This window comes from Tuber melanosporum (assembly GCF_000151645.1).
Source record: "Tuber melanosporum whole genome shotgun sequence assembly, scaffold_24, strain Mel28".
NCBI lineage: Eukaryota > Fungi > Ascomycota > Pezizomycetes > Pezizales > Tuberaceae > Tuber > Tuber melanosporum.
In genome coordinates, this window is record NW_003298908.1 from 512,416 (window position 1) to 531,674 (window position 19,259).

Sequence of the window (19,259 nt, forward strand, 5' to 3'; positions counted from 1 at the left end):
GAGAAAGAGAAATGAAGGGGGTAGAAGTGGATGGGGGAGAGGAGATGGAGGTGAAGGGGGGGTTGGGGTCAGAGGGGTCAGAGGGGGTGCAGGTGCAGGGGGAGGAGTAGGGGAAGAGGAAGACTTATTTGATACCGAATGCCTGCCCTTTCCACCAACTATCAACGGCCCTAATCTATCCTTTATCTTCCTGTGGTCAATCCTACTATGCCTCTTATCCCCCCCCTCCTGCTCTACTTCCCCTTGCCTCTCCTCACCATCACCCTCACATATCCTCTTCCTAACGGCACTCACAATCTTCTCGGTCTTCTCCTGTTCCCTGAGCACTCTTTTGATGGGCTTACACCCCAAGAGCCCCTTGTTAATCTTCCTGAGGGCCTTGGTCGCCTTCTCCATTTCGCGCAGTACCTTCCGCCTGTCAGGGTCATCGTGCATGAGCGTTCCCAGCACTGGGGCCAGTCTGCTCAGGCTCCCTTGCAGGGTAGACCAGGAGTCTGTGAAGTTCCCTCGCAGCTCCTCGCGCGCGTGGCGGCTGCTGTAATGTGGTTTCCGTAAGTTGCGGAATGCGGATTCCAACGGGGGGGCCATCAGTGGGCCGAGAAGGCCGGCTACACCCAGGACTATTTCTGCTCCGGACATTATTTTTCCTCTTCACTTGGGAAGATGTCTTCGGAGCGTGAGCGTTATTGGGTCGTTTGTTTCCCCCTTTCTTGTAGATGGGAACTCTCCGTAGGTTGGTCCGGAACGAGCCAAAAAAAAAAAAAGTATGAAATAAATATAGCGAGTGAATGGCTGAAAAGTTGCAAAGTCCGGGACTTTATTGATTGACTGGCCGACTCAATGAATTGATGAAAAATCCCCTAATGATATCCCTAAACTCCGTGTAAAGATGTGGGTTTCCCGGGCTATATATTCATTTATCCACCCATATAATGTCCTCTAATAGACTGCCGCCCGTGCCACACAGGCTCTAAGAGAAACCTCCCACGGGTACTAGCCTACCGTATAGTTTCGCCGAGAAACGGGGATATACGATAGGTATATCGTTATCGTTTCGAATGCGAGAATGGGTCTTCTAGAAGGCAACCGCCGGGAAGAATGCTTCCCTCCCAGCACCATATCATACATAAAGACGGAAACCCCTTACCTGGTAGAGCATCGGTACTAGGTAGGCAGGCTGTAGGACAAACTGGTCATTCATTCCTCCCCTGTCGCTTAGTGGCGGGTTTTTTGTTTCTGGCCGCCATATCACTCTATATGAAGCACTGCACTTATGTCATTTCTGCAGAGGGAGAAGTAGTGCCCGCAAATGGGAATGGGCAACACAGCCAGGGCGTAAATAGCAAGCCCTACCCAGAATTTCGTACCTTCCTACTCGAGGATGAAGAGCTTAACCAATGGACTGCGAGAACTGGGCGGGAATATTCCATTCGTTTTAGGAAACCATGGGTTCCTGCTTTGCAGTACCGCATGGAGAGAATTCGAGCCTCCGGTAATTGCAAGGTAGGAAAGCACGTGAAGTATAACGGATAGTAACGTTAAATGCCCATTCTCGCCCTGAATGTTGTCCCTCGAGAACGGGAATCAGAACGTCCCATAGGATAGGGATAAGGAGCACCTGGATCGTATGATATCATGAGAAAGAAAAGTAAATATATGGCAAAAAGCATAAGCACCCTTATTCATTATCGCTAGAAAGAAGAGTGGTCGAAAAAAAAAAAAAAAGTAGTGGAATCGGGTGCACTACAGATCACTCGTCCACATTTCGCCCGGAAAAATAACAGATCAATAGACGTTAAAAGTAATAATGGTAAACGAACAGGGTGTATTTAATACAAGTGAAGAATGTATGAGATGCCCTAATCATGAAAAGCCCTATTGCTCCCATGATCCGACTCGCGCGGAGCGTACCTCGACCTGGAATTATGAGACCTATAATAGTCTCCTCCACCTCCAGCACCTCGATACCTACCGCCACTACTACTGCCTCTTGTTCTGTATCCAGGAACATAGTTTCTGCCTTGATAGCCACCCCTGTAATGTCCAGTACTCACACCACTATGAGCCCCGCGAGGCAGCGGTCGGCTATCCCTTGGAGCTCGGGGACTAGTGGCCTCCTGATCGTATCGACTACGCTTGGCCTCGGATGAACCCTGGGACCCCTCGAACCCTCTCTTAAGTGGTGTAACTGGCTCAGAGTGTGGATGGTCTTTAACACTACCGTCCGCAGGGGGGATACTATTGTGATCCCCCAGCAAGCGGTCATCAACATCTCTGTGACCAAGATCCAATAAAGGGGTCAGATGGCTTGTCCGATTCCGGAGAGAATCGATTGCCGTTCCAACAATCACAGCACCAGCCTCCCCGGGAACCTTAAGCAACTCCGACCACATCTCCAAGAAAGGCTTGATCGATCCTAGCGCATCAAGGGCAGTAATTGCTTTGTTGATGGCCTCACTGAGTCGAGCGGATGCAATATCAAGATATTTCGTTAATTCCTCCTCAGCCCGGGGATAGACGGGAAAGATTTCCGATTTGAGTTGAGGGTACGACCTTACAACCCATTTTAGGGATCCCCGTTCGATATTGGTTGAAGAAAAGAGTGAGCCGAAAAAATTCTCGGGGTGATGTTTGACCAAATAAAGTGCTGTTAGATGGACCTGGGAGTCTGATGTGGTCAAAGCCGAGAGACTTCCAGCAACGGTGCTTATCAAAGCGTCGAATGACCCCGAAGTGGCTTTTGAGATTATCAAACGCGCATTGCCAATTATTAAGTTGTGGATCTATTGGGCGCGCGTTAGAGGAGAAACGAAAAAGACAAAGGCCAATGGAGGGAGGAGGATGACTTCAGTGTTTGTTGTAGGATCATTGAGAAGGTGAGAAATCCTATTAGCTGACCATGTGGTTCCGAATTGCGAGAATAGCTCAAACAGATAAGACAAAGCCTTCTTCCTGGTGGACTGAGAATGTTGTTGATCGCAAGCGGTCTCGCAAATATTTGTGAATGCTTCCTGCCGCTGACCCGTTGGCCAGAAATTATCAAATCGAGTCAGCCCTCTCTGTCCATCGCTCTCTTTTCTTGTGTTCGATTGTATTGATATCATTGATCAATCCAATTTTGACAGCAACCTCTCATATTCGTTGTAGTCAACGCTTTCATCAGCGGATTAAGAATTTCTTATTCACCTCAGAGCTAACGGTCGATAACCTCGAGTTCCTAGCGGAATGATAATCTGCCTGAAGAGTTTCCTCGATGGCGGCATCGCCGCCTGTCGAAAAGCGTGGAATATCGGGCGAATAGCTAACAGTGTCCTCCTCTGACATTCTTCTGTCTCGTTCCCTATCTCTCTCGGTACTTCTTCTTCCTCGATGTTGATTGTGCCGGGGATAGCGTCCACCAGAGTGACGAGGGGGCGAGTAATGTTGAGCAGAACCAGGCATTATAACGCGAACGAGATTTTATCTCGGAAAAGTTAAGGGAACCTCAAAACAGTATTATACTTTTTTTTTGTCTTATTAGCTTTGTCCTCTTTGTCCCGAAGCGAGGCGGTTGAAAATGTAAAGACCAGCAATAAAATAAGGACTATGAGGATTAATTCCTCTTTTTTTTTTTTTTCGTCTTGTTTCCTTCTTTGTGTGTTTGTTCCCGATGATCTGGTGGTGCACGCAACTAACCAAAGGACTGGGGGGAATCAAGTCTGGGAAGGGGGAAAGCAGGGGGAAGCAGAGGGATAAAGCAAGAATGAGGGGTAATGGAAAGCTTACGGCGAATAACCGCCCAATTGCAAACAGCGATAGTAAGAGAAAAAGGAACGATGGATGATGAGTGGGTGGGATGAAAGAGGATGGGAGAGTTGAAGAGAAGAAAGGGTTGAGAGGAAGAATGTTTGACCAATCGCAGCTGTGGGCTGGTAAAGAAGAAAAACCCTGTCGTCATGCGCCCTGCCAAGACAGCGCTGGACAAGACATTTTTTCAAGTCGGCCTGGCAACCGTAGCACAGAGGGCAGAGAGGCCAAGGCGATGCTTCGAGAAACGTGTCTATAGTACCTGTATTCTACATACTAAACTAACCCCTCCTCCAATTCCTCTTGCAGAGGTTGAACAAACACTTTCCCTGACATTCACACTCCCTCAACCCATAATTGGCATTTCCTTCTCTCCCCCACTTGATAGTCACCTCCGTGATGGCTAAGCTCACGCTGTCACTATTAGCAGTCTGCTCCGCTCTTTTGGCGCCCGGCACCACCGCAGCAAACACGGACAATGGCCAATGGATCCTTGCCAATGAGATCTCAAGAGTCTCAAATCAGAGTTTAGTGTGGGGTCCTTACCGACCAAATCTTTACTTTGGGGTTAAACCAAGGATACCGAAGAGTATGATTGCTGGCTTGATGTGGAGCAAGGTCGATGACTTTGCATCGTTTGCTCAGAGTACGTCATTTTCTCGGTGTTTATTGTTCCAAAAACAAAAAAATCCTCCTCCTTTGCTTTATCTGATCACGAGATAGCCGTGCGACATACATGCGAGCAGAGTGACGATATGGCGGGTTACGGATGGGACGAATATGATGTGAGGACCGGAGGGCACCAGGTCATAAAAGATCCCGGAAATTCCATCAATATACACACAGAGTTTATAAAAATCGAGGGAGGAGAAAATGGTGAGATTGGTCCTATCAAGACAGGTGTAGGCTTAATAATAATTCTTCGAACGTTAGGGGGCCATTGGGGTGTTCGTGTCAAGGGGATACCCAGACCTGGAGGTAGGTAATGGGAGACGGACCCGGATCGCTTGGAGTGAAAACTTATTGTCAATGTAGCCCCAGTGGATTTGAAAACCATGGTGATCTTTTATGTTGGCCTCGAGGGACTGGGAAGCCTTAGCTTGCAAAATGAGCCCGATGAAAGAGGATTGGCTGGCGATGTTACGCTCGAAGGTTCGATGCCAGAATTAGGCGAGTTCAAGATAGACATCACCACAGGGCCAGGCACCAATAAACCCCCGCAAGTCGGGCATAAGAAATATTGGAAAGAGAAGCCGTTGGATCGTACTTTGTACCGTTCCCTAAAAGTCCCGGAGGAGGATGTCTGGAAAGCAAAAGGTAAGCATTATATATCAAAAGAAGACAGAAGATGAAACTGATTGTCAACAAAACCAAGATACATTCTTTATGGGCCTACGCGATAACTTTCTTAAAGCCAAGGAGAAATATGGAGAATCGGATCTCCCACCTCCGTGGCAAGTCTTTACTATCCCAAATACCTTTGGTCCAGGGAATTTCCACATGGTTCAAAAAGTTTTCGAGGGTGGGTTTGAGGTAATATATGTGGATTCTAGAAGCAAAAGGTCGTTGCCATGACCATAAGACTAATTCGATCTTAGTTTGACATTCTCTACTCTTCGGCCTCAGCGCCTACATCTATGACCAGTACTACCCCAGCAAGATCTCCCCGAAATGATTAGTACTGACAACCGCCCCAGCCGATATCCTCACTGAAAAAATCCGGACCGTAGGCAAGTCTTTCGCTGATCGCTTCGAAAATATTTTTCCGCGAGAACCTCCTTTCAATGCCCCTCGCTACCGACAATTTGCCCGCAATTTCTTCTCAAATCTACTTGGTGGCATTGGTCATTTCTACGGCACCTCTGTTATTGATCGTACATACGCCCCCGAATATGAAGAAGAAGATGAGGGTTTTTGGGAAGAGGCTAAAGCTGCCCAGGCACGCCCAGACGCTGCAAATTTGGAAGGTCCAACTGAGTTGTTTACGAGCATTCCTTCAAGGCCATTCTTTCCCAGGGGTTTCTTGTGGGACGAGGGATTCCATCTATTGCCAATTAGTGACTGGGACATGGACTTAACCCTTCAAATTGTGAAAAGCTGGGTATCCCTTGTTGACAGGGATGGCTGGCTTCCAAGAGAACAAATTTTAGGAGACGAGGCCCGCAGCAAGGTTCCCCAAGAGTTTCAGACTCAGTATCCTCACTATGCTAACCCCCCAACATTATTTTTTGTCTTGACCAAGTTCATCGATCAGTTTGAGGAGTTTCAATCAAAGAGAGGTGACTCAGGTATGCCCCGCCCTCCCAGTGAATCCCCTCAAGTTCTAACCATCGATCACTAGCCAATGAATATCTTGATAAGGAGTCATTCGACAACCTATTCTCTTCCGGTGACCTTCCTACTGTTCACCTCGAGAACCCTAAAGCGGCTTCAGAATACCTACGGTCAATCTATCCTAACCTTCGGCGCAATTACTTTTGGTACCGCAAGAGTCAGTCTGGTGAGATCCGCGGCTGGGATCGCAACGCATACTCCAAAAAGGAAGGATACCGCTGGCGCGGACGCACTCCCGAACACTGCTTGACATCTGGCCTCGATGATTACCCACGAGCCCGTCCCCCACACACCGGGGAACTCCACGTTGATCTTCTTTCCTGGATCGGGATGATGACAAGCTGTATCAGGCGCATCGCTGCTGCAATTGGCGAGCATGACGATGTAGCAGAGTTTGAGCAATACGAATATTCTATCAAGAAAAACCTTGACGACTTACACTGGAACGAGAAGCACCAAACCTATTGTGATGCTACAATTGACGACTTTGAGGAGAGCGTACATGTTTGTCATAAGGGTTATATTTCCATATTTCCTTTTCTACTCGGGCTTATGGAGAAAGACTCCAAAAAGCTTGGAAAAGTTTTAGATCTTATAGCTGATCCTGAAGAGCTCTGGAGTAATTACGGCCTAAGAAGTTTGAGCAAGAAGGACGAATACTATGGAACAGGCGAGAACTATTGGAGGGGCCCTATCTGGATTAACATTAACTATTTGGCCATCCAGAGATTAATGGTGCGTTTTTCCCACCTATATGCCAGAATCAAGTCTGACCCTTGTTATGTTAGGAATATGGATCCAAGGAGGGCCCTCATCAAAAACAGGCGGCAGAGCTATACAAGGAGCTCCGGGTCAACGTGGTTGAAAACGTTTACAAAAGTTGGAAGGACACCGGTTATGCATGGGAACAGTATGATGCGGAAACCGGTAAGGGTCAGAGAACAGCTCACTTCCTGGGGTGGACATCATTGGTTGTCAAGATCATGAATATGCCAGAGGCGGTGAGTGTCGTAGCTACTCCCCTGAAGGATGAGCTATAGAATTTTGTTTAGATGAGATACGTAGCCATTAGCACAGCGGTTGTAGAAAGCCACATTGCTTTTTAAAAAATTTATGTACTACCCATATGTTGAACGTATACCCCAATGCCAGAGGCTAAACCAATAGGGAGAAAACAAGACAATTGAAGCTTCATAATATTATTACAACCCCGAAAAAAAAGATTTACAACCTAGCTAGCCACACCAAAGGATGCTTTTGAAATTTAGGCACGGAGCACACTCAAACGCCCATTGATAGAAGACTTCAAAAGCCGAGTGAGATAGTATGATGGCATGTCCACAGAAGCCGTCTCCAGCTCTTTTCTAACACTACACAATGCTGCAATTCCTACGCGCACTTCATAGCCGGAGGAGCCCCCAAGGTTGTACGCTTGTCGGAGTTTGTATTTACCATATTTAACAGAATTTCTGTAATTAGAACCTTTATTCATAGATTTATTGATCCGGTTCCTGGTTATCGAAAATGTGGTAGTAAGGTAGTATCACAAAACCGCCACAGTGCAACAAAAGCATCATTCCCTGTTAAGATCATAAAGAGTCCCCCTATGAAGAAACACAGTAGACTATGTAACAGCTAAAACCTGAGTATCGGTCTTTGTGGCTGTAACCGGAAAAAACACATGCAACCTACCAAAATGTTTAATTTTTTTGATTATTAAAGGAGCTAAAGAGCTCGTTAAAGTTCTAGGAATATTTTCTTTTACATGTTTAACTAGGTGGTTAAGTAAAAATAAATTTTTGGTTACAATGAGCTGCTATTACTGCATGGGATAGGAGAAACTACAAATACCTTTGTGGATTGAGTGAGAGATTGATGACCTCGGCTTTCCTCCATAAGAGTGTAGGATGAATCAATACTACTACGAGGTGGTAGAATCCTAATCTAGACCCATCCACCTTGCCGTGAGTTTGAGGGGCGGGGTAGCAGAAAACTATAGAAGAAATAGAAAAAAACAATTCCCCTCCTTTGATTTGAAAAACTAGATGAAATACTGACTCTCTAGTACGAAAGTGACTTAATTTGTCCATAAGGGGCCTTCTGCGACCAAGCCACTCCTTCACCATTTCTTACATTGCAAACATTACTTCCCTGAAAAAATCCAGGTGCCAGTACAGTACCTACAACCAAAAGATGCATGACCTCCTAAACAGCTCCAGGAAATCACAAGCTCCTGCCAGAAGTTGTCGGGGAATTCTCTCGTTGGAAGTACTTCCATAGGGCCAGAACTAGCTGATCCTTGGACTGAAATCGAGCGATTGGAGACACAATTCACTTCCCTCTAGACCCCCCCTCACGTATCATAGCAGTGCGCAATTTGTAAAAATCATCATAATAAGGATCCACGTTAGCAGCAACCATCAGTCAGAACTGGGCTGTCCGCTATAACCAGCGGTATGAACACAAAAATCACCTGCATAGTTAACTACTATATTAACCAATCACCTTGTTGATGTATAACCGACTTGAAAGTCAAGCGATTCCTTGAGCTGGGCCGTGGTAAACGAGAAATATTCTAGCAATTTCTCCACCCAGAATATGGATTTGCGTTACGGTCTTGGGCCGCCCATCTGGAATAAACGACAGCCAACCATTTCCATTACTGGTTTTTCTATTTTTTTTTTTATCTATCTGCAAATAAGCATGAGAGTATTTTAGTCTCAGTAAGCAGTCAACAACATCTTCTCGGATCTAGCTCCTACAGACACACCTCCCCCTGATACCTACCACCCATTGTGGGGCCATCCTCACTCGCATGGGAAGAGCTAATGCTTGTCCTATACTTACCAATTCTCCGCGTATCTAACGAATTCTTTGGACCTCTATATCCTAGTCATGCGAGCACCTTTCCCGTAAGTAGACAAATGCAAGTTTTTTCTAACCGTGATATTCCAATTTTGACAATTGCTCCAAACCCAAGAACAGAGTGCAGACTCCTCATTTGCCAGCGTAGGGCTAGTGCATAGCTTCTGTTAAAGTTAGACCATAAGGTAGCAAGTCAATCAATATTCATTGGTCTATTAGCATTATATCTAAGCTAAATCCCTATGCAAAAGTCTTACTAAAATGATAAATAAATAATCAATCTTCAAGTTAAGTAAGGTAACAATATTACATAGAACCTATATAATTTTTACCATAACGTCAACCATGTTACCCAAAACATCATGCTAACAGCTTAACCCATCGGAAAAGGATAGTACTTGCTTGTTCTAAGATTTTCGAAGGAAAATTATCACCTGACGAGATAGTTGGCCACCCTCAGTCAACAGACTGAAAATTTCTAACCCGGTCCTTCCAACAAAGTACAATAAATAACCCTCTCCATATTATCGCGCTGTCCCTGCTCTCTTGATATGCAAAAAGAACAATAGTACATGAGATGAGCTTCCATAAATACTAGATTGGGCAAGAATTATGGTAGAAACTTACATGCTGATTTCAATTAACAGAGCTAATCAGATGTTGCAAGAGTGTAGTAATGTGTACAGTAGCGGCTGGTTAAGAAGAGTAACTTCTCACTTAGAATAATCAATACTAAACCTAGTGGAAAGTAGTTGCAATTCCAGTAAAAAATGGTTTAGTATATGATAAAACAAAATTCTGGCTGTGTAAGGAGAACCGGAAAGGCAAAGAGTATTTCCTTCACAGCAGAAGGTTGTTTCTAGGGGGAAAAAAAGCCTAAGAAACCTTTAATCCCATTATTGTAAAATTACTGAAATAGTGAATCTGTTACTTCTTACAATATACTCAATCCTGATCTCAAAACCCATTTATAACATCCTCAATAAGTCAATCTTTCGGGAAAGAAAAAATCGAGCAGTCCATACCACATAGGTAGCTGGGGTGATTTTCAATACTGGGGACTTTTGCAGATAGATTTGTGTTCAAGTGCCTTATCTTAGGGATCACGGAGGTGATTCTTCCCAATCTCCTTGAGAATGCCTACAAGACGTTTTTCGTTCCACTGGACCCTTTGAATCGGTATATGTTTTCGCAGCTACAACCTAATTGTCCAGCCGTGTCCGGGTGTAACAAGGTGCCACCAAACTATTCCCCATAAAACACCCTATCTCTGCACCTTGGATTGCTGCATGAGTCTTTGTACTCTTATAATTTTTAAACTCTATAGATGTAAACCAAGAGTTCCATTAGTTAGTACTTTTATTTGATAGATGGCCGGTGGGCCATACCAAAGCAGTATCTGGCCATCTCCCTTGAGCTGGCTCTCACATGAAGTTTGGTGACCTTATTCAAAACACAGTAGATCCTACGTTAGATATACAAAATGCCGATTAATATCTTAGATCATATTATATGTATTGAGCTTGAAGTGAAGACTTGTAGGAACTCGGAAACATCTTTCTCGGCTTCACATTCTTCTAGATACCGAAACCAGCTCAAAACACTATCCAAGCAAGACACTACCCCGTCTAGGAACTAGCAGTCAAGCACCCTAAATCACCATAGTCCCTGATAGCCGTCAATGCTTTCTGAAGAAGGAAGAGAGTCAGACGACGGCAAGATATGGTGGTAGTCATTGAAGGCTAAGGAAATAACCAGGCAAAACATAAGAGATTATATAAATCCCAAGAAAACCCAACCCCGACATGATGAGAAAGATCGAGAGAAAAAATATTTGTGCCAACCGAAGGCGATTTTTCCATGACAAGAGGTAAAAACAACTCGATAATTATAATTTCAATAACACGGTTGAGAACAATCAGAAGAAGAGATAGACTGGCTAGAAAAATTATGTAGAAGAGCTCCCCAGACCTTTGCGTTCACATTCTTCCCTGAGCACCTCTGTTCAGGAAAGACCGGTCAAAATTCAACTTAGAATGAACGAGAACAAAAATAAGAACCACGATAAAGTTTACCCTCGGCTAGGATTTAAATTTAAAACAAAATAAAGACCATAACGAGCCATCTGAGGACCTGAGGAAGTCCTCCCACCGGAACCACGGATGAGTGGACGAGTGATATTAAGTGATTATTGACTCCCAAGGATTTCATTGCATAATTAATCGTAGCCCTATGAAGACTTCTATCCTGTTGTTCGGATACATAGTCCTACTGCAAGAAATTACTGTGCCCAAAACCACAGCACAGCATATACTCGTAGTGATCGCTTTGAGGTGACGCGTGCACCCTCATTCAAGGGGTGATGTTTGTCTCTCCTTCCCCAACCCCCGCCCGCCCCGATTCCAATCATTGTCCAGCAAACCACCATCAACAGTGCTCTCCTCATTTCTACCTCGAATCCCATTAGACCCCATTCCCAGTCCTCCTATACATCCTGCTAATTCATTTCACAGAAATGCCTTAGTGCCTGGCCTGATCATCCGACCCCATTAGGAGAGACCGACTCAGATCCTCGCATGTGGTTCTATTGCCCACGGTACCTTTGCAAATCACAGGACAGTATCAGGAATCGACTTTTAAAGGGCGCTGGAATCTGGAAAAAAAAAACCTGGAAGATTTCCCTCTAACTGTAGTTTTTTCTTTCCTTGTCGCACAGCCGAACGATTTGGGATGATTTTAGGACTCAGAATATAAAACTCTTATTTTCCCGCGAATCTCCTTTTAACTTTTGGAGAGGTCACTTGGATCGCTTTTAAGGAAGCAAAGCAAATTTCTAGTTTTGAGAGCTTGTTTCATGAGCTCAGAAGCTCAGGGGCTGCATACCGGAGCATTGGTATTTTGTCACTGGTTGGACACTACGTTACTCTCGGAGAATATCGGAAAACTCTTGGCAATCTGAGCGAAGCTGAAAAAAAGATTGCTGTCTTAGACATACATCGGGCCATTTTTTAACCTGATCTAGTGAAGATCTCTGGACCGTTTGTTCATTTTCCCGATGAGACGTTGGTTTGGGGGCTCAGAGCCTTCTCTCACATAAGAATTACCGATGGTAGTTTTTTTTCTTCCCCTTACCCGGTCGGTTGAAGACAACATTAAAATTTTATCAAAGTCACCAGGGGTATTTTTTTTTTTTAACTTCGTGCAGATTGTCAAGACCTTTCGAAGCTATCATACAATAATCTGCTCACATACCGAGACCTAGAAAAATCGAAGAGATTGGGTGGAAACAATCAGGTCATACGCAAGAGCTGAGAGACAAGATATTGTATTACCAAAACCGAGAAGTATCGAGTCTGTTTCTCACTTATCTAAGTCTAAACCCATGCGATCTGTTGTCCACCGGATTGCTGTCGCCCGGCATACGAAGTGTACTTTCGCATAACCTCGCATTGTCAGAATCTGATACGTTACAATTCCTCCTCTCGTCTAATTTATTTCTTGCTCACACAAAAGGCTAGAGGAAATTTGGTCACAAATGCTCTCATAACACGCCTTGTTCCTTCCTCGCCTCTCCTCGGAGGCCGAGCTTATCGTCTAAGACAATGCCCCCCTTGATCCTCCCCTCTGCGAGACATAAGCCGGCAATCAGCGCCTCCTGCCAGTTCATCACGCATTGTCACTCGACAGCGAATATCGAGCATTTTTATGCAAACCCTCTCCGCCCAAAGCTCCAATGGTTGCTGAGATACTTCCAACTGTGTGACCTTTGAGCCTATAGCCAAATGAAATTGGCGATTGCTCCAGCCCCAAGGCTAGTTATTCCAACTAGTTCTATTCCCCGTTCCCTACACTTACCCCACCTCGCCATCATAGCCATTCAACGGTGAACTCTCGGTACATACCCCCCTCCTCATTTCCCCTTCTTATTAGCACATCATTCCCTCCCCCCCAAGAATCTTTTGCCCAGTCCAATAACCGCCTTGAGGCCTCTACCCATCAGGAACTTAGGCTGGGAGGCACAATCCAGAGCCCATGCTTCGCCTGAAAGTCTACGGTTGAATAAGCTGGAATACAGCTAAATATTTTCGATGTTGGGCCGGAGCCAGGACTCCACGAGTGATTACTTATGAGAAGTGGCATACCCGATTTGGGCAGAACATATGCTGGAAGGTAAACCTATCAAGGAATCGTAAACCATTTAGTGGGGCAGGATTGCCTTAGGCACATTTCGATATCAGACACTGTGAAACAAGCAAAGAACCCCGGATAACCGCGGAGAACACGGACAGACCTCTGGTTCTCACCAATGTTCTCCCATAATGCGCGCACACACCTTGACAAACGGATGAACTCCAACACTGAAAGGTTCGCAAAAAATAATCATGGCTGCCGCTGATATCAATGAAGAGGTAAAAGGAAATAAAGAATGAAGAATGAAGAAAAAAAAGGTTCGGCAAGAAGGTCTAGATTCCCGTGATATATTCCGGGGGAAAGCGTGACTCCACACAGCAGGCATGAAGGACAGAATCCCAACGACGGAAAAGCAATTCCCCTGTAACCAACCCCAATAATCGGTTTATTTGGGCATGATAAATGAGATGTGCGTATCTGCAGGGTTGGAGGGCGGAAAAAAAAGAAAACAGCTATCGTCCCGGTCAGCATTAAACTCATCCCCCATTAACCGCCCCAACCCCGTTAGTCTCTCGAGTGAGATATGATGATGACTCCTTCCCAACCCTACGGGAGAAAATGCACAGACAAACAGGTACCAGAACGGGAAACTCCCGGAAGGAGTTGAGATTTACTTTTTGATATACATGGACCAATGGAGCGCGGTATCCATCCGAGATATGCCGGTGGTTCCTCTGAGGGTGATAGCCGAACAGGCCCCTGCACTGTAAGAGTACCATCCTCGATGCCATAGAGACGGCAGAGGGTGCAGGGTACAGTACTTGTACTCGTAGCAGGCATGGTGGGTGTGGGAGCATCGCGGGTTGTGGATGATCCAGAAACAGGGATTTGGGCGATGATAGCATTTCGGTGGTAAGTGAACCCAAGTACCGTGTCGGCACACATACGAGTACACATACAATACAGTACAGCACACCCACATATTCGAGCACTTGTGCCATAACATCCCCACATATCTTGTTGCCGGTATGTTACGCCATAATCCGGGCCGAGGGGTGGGATGACGGGTTTATTGTGGAACTATAGAGTGGCGCAGTTCCAATGACACTTGGACCTTGTGTTTCTCCTGCTATGAACCGTATTTCGTGCCCCGCGATATGATAATGCAGGACGGCAACCACGGCATCGACCCCCCCCCCAATAGCTGGCCAAACAGTGGTCACAGCATACCGGTACTCGAGCAGCTTACTGTATGGCACGGCACAGTTCGGTAGGGTCCTAACGGTTGCCATGCCCAGTCTCCTCCAGGCACATGCCATGATATGAAGGTCAAGATGGGAGAAAGACAAGACAAAAAAGCAAGCTATCATTCTGATAGCCCAGTCAAATGGAATACTACCATCTTATATTACAAGTCGCTCCAGAACAATAAAATTACGGGCGAAACATTTGCCGAGCACCGACCGAGCCGAAGTGTCCGTCGGTCCGGGCAGCTCTCCGATGTCTGATACGATACATAGAACGATCCTTCCCCCCCTTTCAGCTTTCATCACGTCAAAGCTCAACAACAATAACAAGGCTGCCACGGTACCCGTATATAGATAGATGGGTAGTGGAAAGTCTAGAACCGATAAACCACTCTAGCATGTTCTCCTGGGTGGATGGTTTTATTTTTATATCAGGTTGATCAGAAAGAAAGGGGAGGTAATTTGGTGAGACTTGTACGATCGTACAATGCGCACCAACTTAGCTCGAGTAAAATGCGTACATAGCCACATTTGGCAGTCCTTCCTTTCTTCCTCACCTTCCCCTTCCCCTCCATCTCCTTCATCCTCCTTGGCACGTTATTTGCTATATAATAGCAAAACGGGAAAACAGGCTAGGGGTGATATAACGCTTACCCTTCCCCCCCCCCGTGATGGTCACGTTAAATTATGATATTATAGACAAAATATATTTGAGCTATGATACTATTTATTATCATTTTCTAATTCACCCCCACCCCCGACACACACACTTTCCCACCCCTTTATTACCGTATCCTATCGAAAAGCTTGATATAGTATTGTATAGATACTTTTTTGCTTTGGGCTGGTGTGTTGGGGGAGGAATATTACTTTCTTCCAAGGCGTTATCAATCTCGCTCTCCCTTCCTAAGGCGGGGGGGGAGTAAATGTACGATACGAGTACTTTTGCCGCAGCGGTTTATTTTTATTATTCCCTCCTTCCTCCAGTTCCACTCGAGTGAGCGAGTGAGCGAGTGCCCAACACCGGTATGCTCTCCTGCGCTATGATGGGTGGAGGTGAACCACTCGCGTTACACGGAAGGACAAGAGGATATCATAACCGTGTGACAATGTACTAGCGCAGTACTGTACGATCGCAGTTTACTCGAGTATACGACCGCACTAGTCAGTGCCGGTACTCCAGAGTACGATAGGTGGCGGAGCAGAGATCTATCCATCTACTTCGTACCGTAATAGTACTAGCATACTACAAGTATTACTCCTTCCCCCGCCAAACGCGCGATTGACTAGCGCAAGCTGACCGACCTAGACCTACTACGCATCGAGTTCTTCTTCTTCCTTCTCCTGCAGCACAGCACAGGAACAGGACAGGGGGGAAGGATATTATCCTCGGCTCCTTCCGACCTTTGATGATGATATACCTACCGGTACTGTACGGTGCAGGTAAGGGTTATCACTATGCAATATCCTTACTTCTTATTCTTCTTCTCCCCCCCCCCACGGAATAATATAATAAGTAACTGGACTACCGTTAGCTAGCTAGCTAGCTAACTATCCAATACAGTAAGTGCTCACAGTGCCCTGATGTTATCATCGTGCTTGAGGCTGGGCTGAAGATAAATAAAGTGCCGGGCGATGGTCGTCGTTGAAACAAAAAAAAAAAAAAAAAAAAAAAACTGCCGAGCTGTGTGTGTCCCCCTCCCACAACTTTTTGAAATCCTCTTTTGAGAAAAAGGGATGGAAAGTGCAGTTACGGTAGGTAAGTAGGTAGGTAGGTAGGGAATGAGGTACAAAGTGATTGACAGTTATACACGTTAATTGGTAATTTGCATTGTATACCGTAGTTAGAATCTTGTTTTTTTTTCCTTTCTTCTTCTTGTATGATAGGATTTGGGAAAGTTACCGGTAATGATAACTACTCGCACAATATGGAGAAGACATGCCCATTTACTCCCTTCCCTTCCCTTCCCTTCAACCTCCCTCTCTTTTCGCCCCCGAGCACACTACCGTACTCGAGTATCATACGTGCATGCGTGACGTTACCTGCGTCCCAAAAAGAAAAGAAGAAAAAGAAAAAAGAAAAAGAAAAAAGTGAGGCTTATTGGCACTTGTACTGTACTCGTACTGGTACAGTACCCTATTGCACAATCGATGCGTGCAGCTAATTAATTTAATTATGATGCTTACTAGTACTCGAGTACTAGACTATGGCGTATGAATCAACTCCTCTTCGCAAAAACTACTTCAAGTACGGTAGTAAACCAAGCCAATTATAGCTTAGCTTATAATACATACCGGTAGCTTAGCTTAGCTGAGCTGAGCTGAGCCGAGATCGGACTCACCCATACCTCATCCATCTACGGTAGTCTTATCATATACTTCTCGCAAGTACCGAGAATTCCTCAAAGATAGAATAATAATAATATACAAGTACGGGTACAAGTAGATAGGATATCACGTGGACTTGCAAAAGGTTTGTTTGTCCTTTTTTGTTTTTCGAAATTACAGTGAGATCCTCCGCTGGACGAAATGGTTACGAGTATCAAATGAGGTATGATACAGTACTTGGCAAGCCACTGAAACTCTAACTCGAGTTATGATAGAATCTGTGATACAAGTGCGGGTTACGAGTAGAGAGCCTCGTCCGTGAAAATCGTATTAAAAATTAAAAAAAAAATTAAAAAATCAACGTCGCACAGAGCGTGATACTGTAATATATCGTCATGATGCCCCAAGTGGGAAGAACAAATATAAGGCGAACTTAAGGGGTAATACAATATTACCGGTACAAGTACAGTACTTGTACAGTAAAGAAGGAAGTGCGGAGTGCACACTTATGATAACGTGGCAAGGCTCTATCAATTCGTTTCACCGGACTTCGCCCTCTCTCCCTCCCTCTCTCTCTTTTCCATTTCCCCCCCCCCCTCCTTCTACGGGTTTTCTTAGGCCGCTGATCCCCTTTCAATTGGGGCGTTGTTTTCCGCTCAACTGGTCTTGCATGGCGGTGGGGGCAATGGGGGTAATTGGTCTTTTTCCGATTTTGTTATGATATTCCTTTTTTTTTTTTTTTTTTTTTTTCGTGGGCAAATTCCCGAGTTTGTGTCCGGTAAACCAGAGTATAGTATCTGATTTTTCGGCCGGGCCCCCCCCCACCTCCCCCGATGAACGTTTGTTTGTTTGCGCGATGGAGTTCTGAAAAAAAAAAAAAGAGAGAGAGAGAGAGAATGGACTCAGTGAGAGCTCTGGACAATTCCCTTTTTTCTTTTTCTTTTTCTTTTTCTTTTTTCTCTTCCATTCCGGGGTTTACGGAGTTTCGCGACTTTTAAAATGTGCGTACTAGAGCACTATGCGGTCTGCTCCGGCATCGCGAGTGGCTGTGGCCACCTCCCGTCTTGGCAGCGGTTGTCACATCCTGCTGTGCGAGTGCAGTGCTTGGCGTTTATAAAGTATTCGGACACCTTGGCGTTAATACTAAGTGTCTCGGTGACCTGTTGTCCGAATATTTTATATCTAGCCGGGTATGTACGTACAAGTAAGTTGGGCGGCAGCCCACTCTTCTCCTCAAACTGCTTGCTTCTGACTGTTTGTCTTGAGGTCAGAGTTTCTATCGCACGCCAAGTCTGTCTCAGGTACAAGCAGACGCCCGTTTTTATGCAGCCACTTCTAGCGAACTCGAGAAATCTCGCGAACCCCGGAACAGACTATGCCTTACCATTCCTGGATCTGAAAGTTTGTGATTCGATTCGATTGGTTTATTGATCGATGAGGGGGGGGGTTCTCCTTTCTTTTTTCTTTTTTTCTTTTTTTCTCTTTTTCTTTTTCTTTTTTCTTTTCGCCCGGGATTAGGATTGGATGCAGGGTTTTTTTTCTTCTTGTTAATCTTCACTTTAACTTTCACCCTTACCTTTCTTCCCTTGCTTACTCACACAGTACGGCCTTGGGTGGTTAGGGATTTTTTTTTTTCTCGAGGTAAAGCGCGGGGAGCGTTGATGCTCCCGACGGGGGGGGTTTTAGTGGGGGTGGGAGTTCCTGGTCCGTGGATTTTTCGGTTACTTATGATTCTTGGGAACAACATGACGTGAGTTTTGTTAAGTGTTTTTTCTGCTAGTACCGGCAGATGGAATGGGCGCGCTGAGTGGTGGGTGGCGTGTTCTTGGGCTTGTTGAATTGATGTTTGGTTTGCAATAGGAAGTGATAGGTGCCCCCCCCCCATGGGCACTAGTTCGTTTGATATCATGTGCGAACATCAACAACCTGGGTAGGTTTTACAAAAAAAACCTTTGAGGCTACAATACCGTACTCGTACTGCACTCGAGTACCAGTTGGCGCTTTGTGTTGGTGTCAAGGGTATAGACTATCACTAATTTGCCATTGCCAACCAGTCGGGCTTGCTAGCTCTATGGCACCATGGATCGGTATGAAAGTAGTAGGAGCAAGCAAGCGAGTGCTAACTTGGTGTGATGAGTGTGGTGATGGTATTTATACAATTGGGATTGGGCTGCTCCAAAGTTGGTCATATGACACAATTGCCGGTAAGGTTCGAGTCCGAGGGGGAAAAATAACCTGACGGTGAATTACGGTACAGCACCCGACAATTTGCGCGATGGCACAATTACGAGTACTCATTTACCCCAACTACTGGTATCATGGTTGGGATTTGGAATAAAGGCTTCTCCTCCCAACTACGATACTGCTGGTGTACTGCGCCTGTTTCGGCAGCTAGCACCTCCTCGCGTGTATGCGAGGGTGGGAGTCCGACAGACTGCCGTCCGATGGGGTGATGTGTGATACCTCGTGCGGCGAGCATTTCACATGGTTGTGATGGTTAAATGGGGATTGGAGCACTTGACACAAAACTTCCAAATGGACGGACCAATTGCAACCCCCCGCAGAAAG

The 19,259-nt window shown here is 45.5% G+C and overlaps 2 protein-coding genes; one reads left to right on the plus strand and one right to left on the minus strand.

Moving 5' to 3' along the window:
- Positions 1-833, minus strand: part of GSTUM_00006097001 (uncharacterized protein) — a 1,351-nt gene extending 518 nt beyond the window's left edge. Inside the window, exons 1-2 of the mRNA XM_002838247.2 lie at positions 295-833; positions 1-175 (exon numbers count right to left, since the gene is read on the minus strand). The exon at positions 1-175 is cut by the window's left edge and continues 518 nt beyond it. Of these exons, the coding sequence (XP_002838293.1) occupies positions 125-175; positions 295-639 (396 nt within the window). The 5' untranslated portion in view covers positions 640-833 and the 3' untranslated portion in view covers positions 1-124.
- Positions 834-4,185: 3,352 nt separating this feature from the next.
- Positions 4,186-7,160, plus strand: GSTUM_00006099001 (uncharacterized protein; the record flags this gene model as incomplete). Its single annotated transcript, XM_002838248.1, has 8 exons — positions 4,186-4,432; positions 4,510-4,764; positions 4,822-5,103; positions 5,162-5,319; positions 5,385-5,430; positions 5,484-6,039; positions 6,108-6,855; positions 6,909-7,160. 8 exons carry the CDS (start codon positions 4,186-4,188, stop codon positions 7,158-7,160), a joined length of 2,544 nt encoding a protein of 847 aa, XP_002838294.1.
- Positions 7,161-19,259: the final 12,099 nt, after the last annotated feature.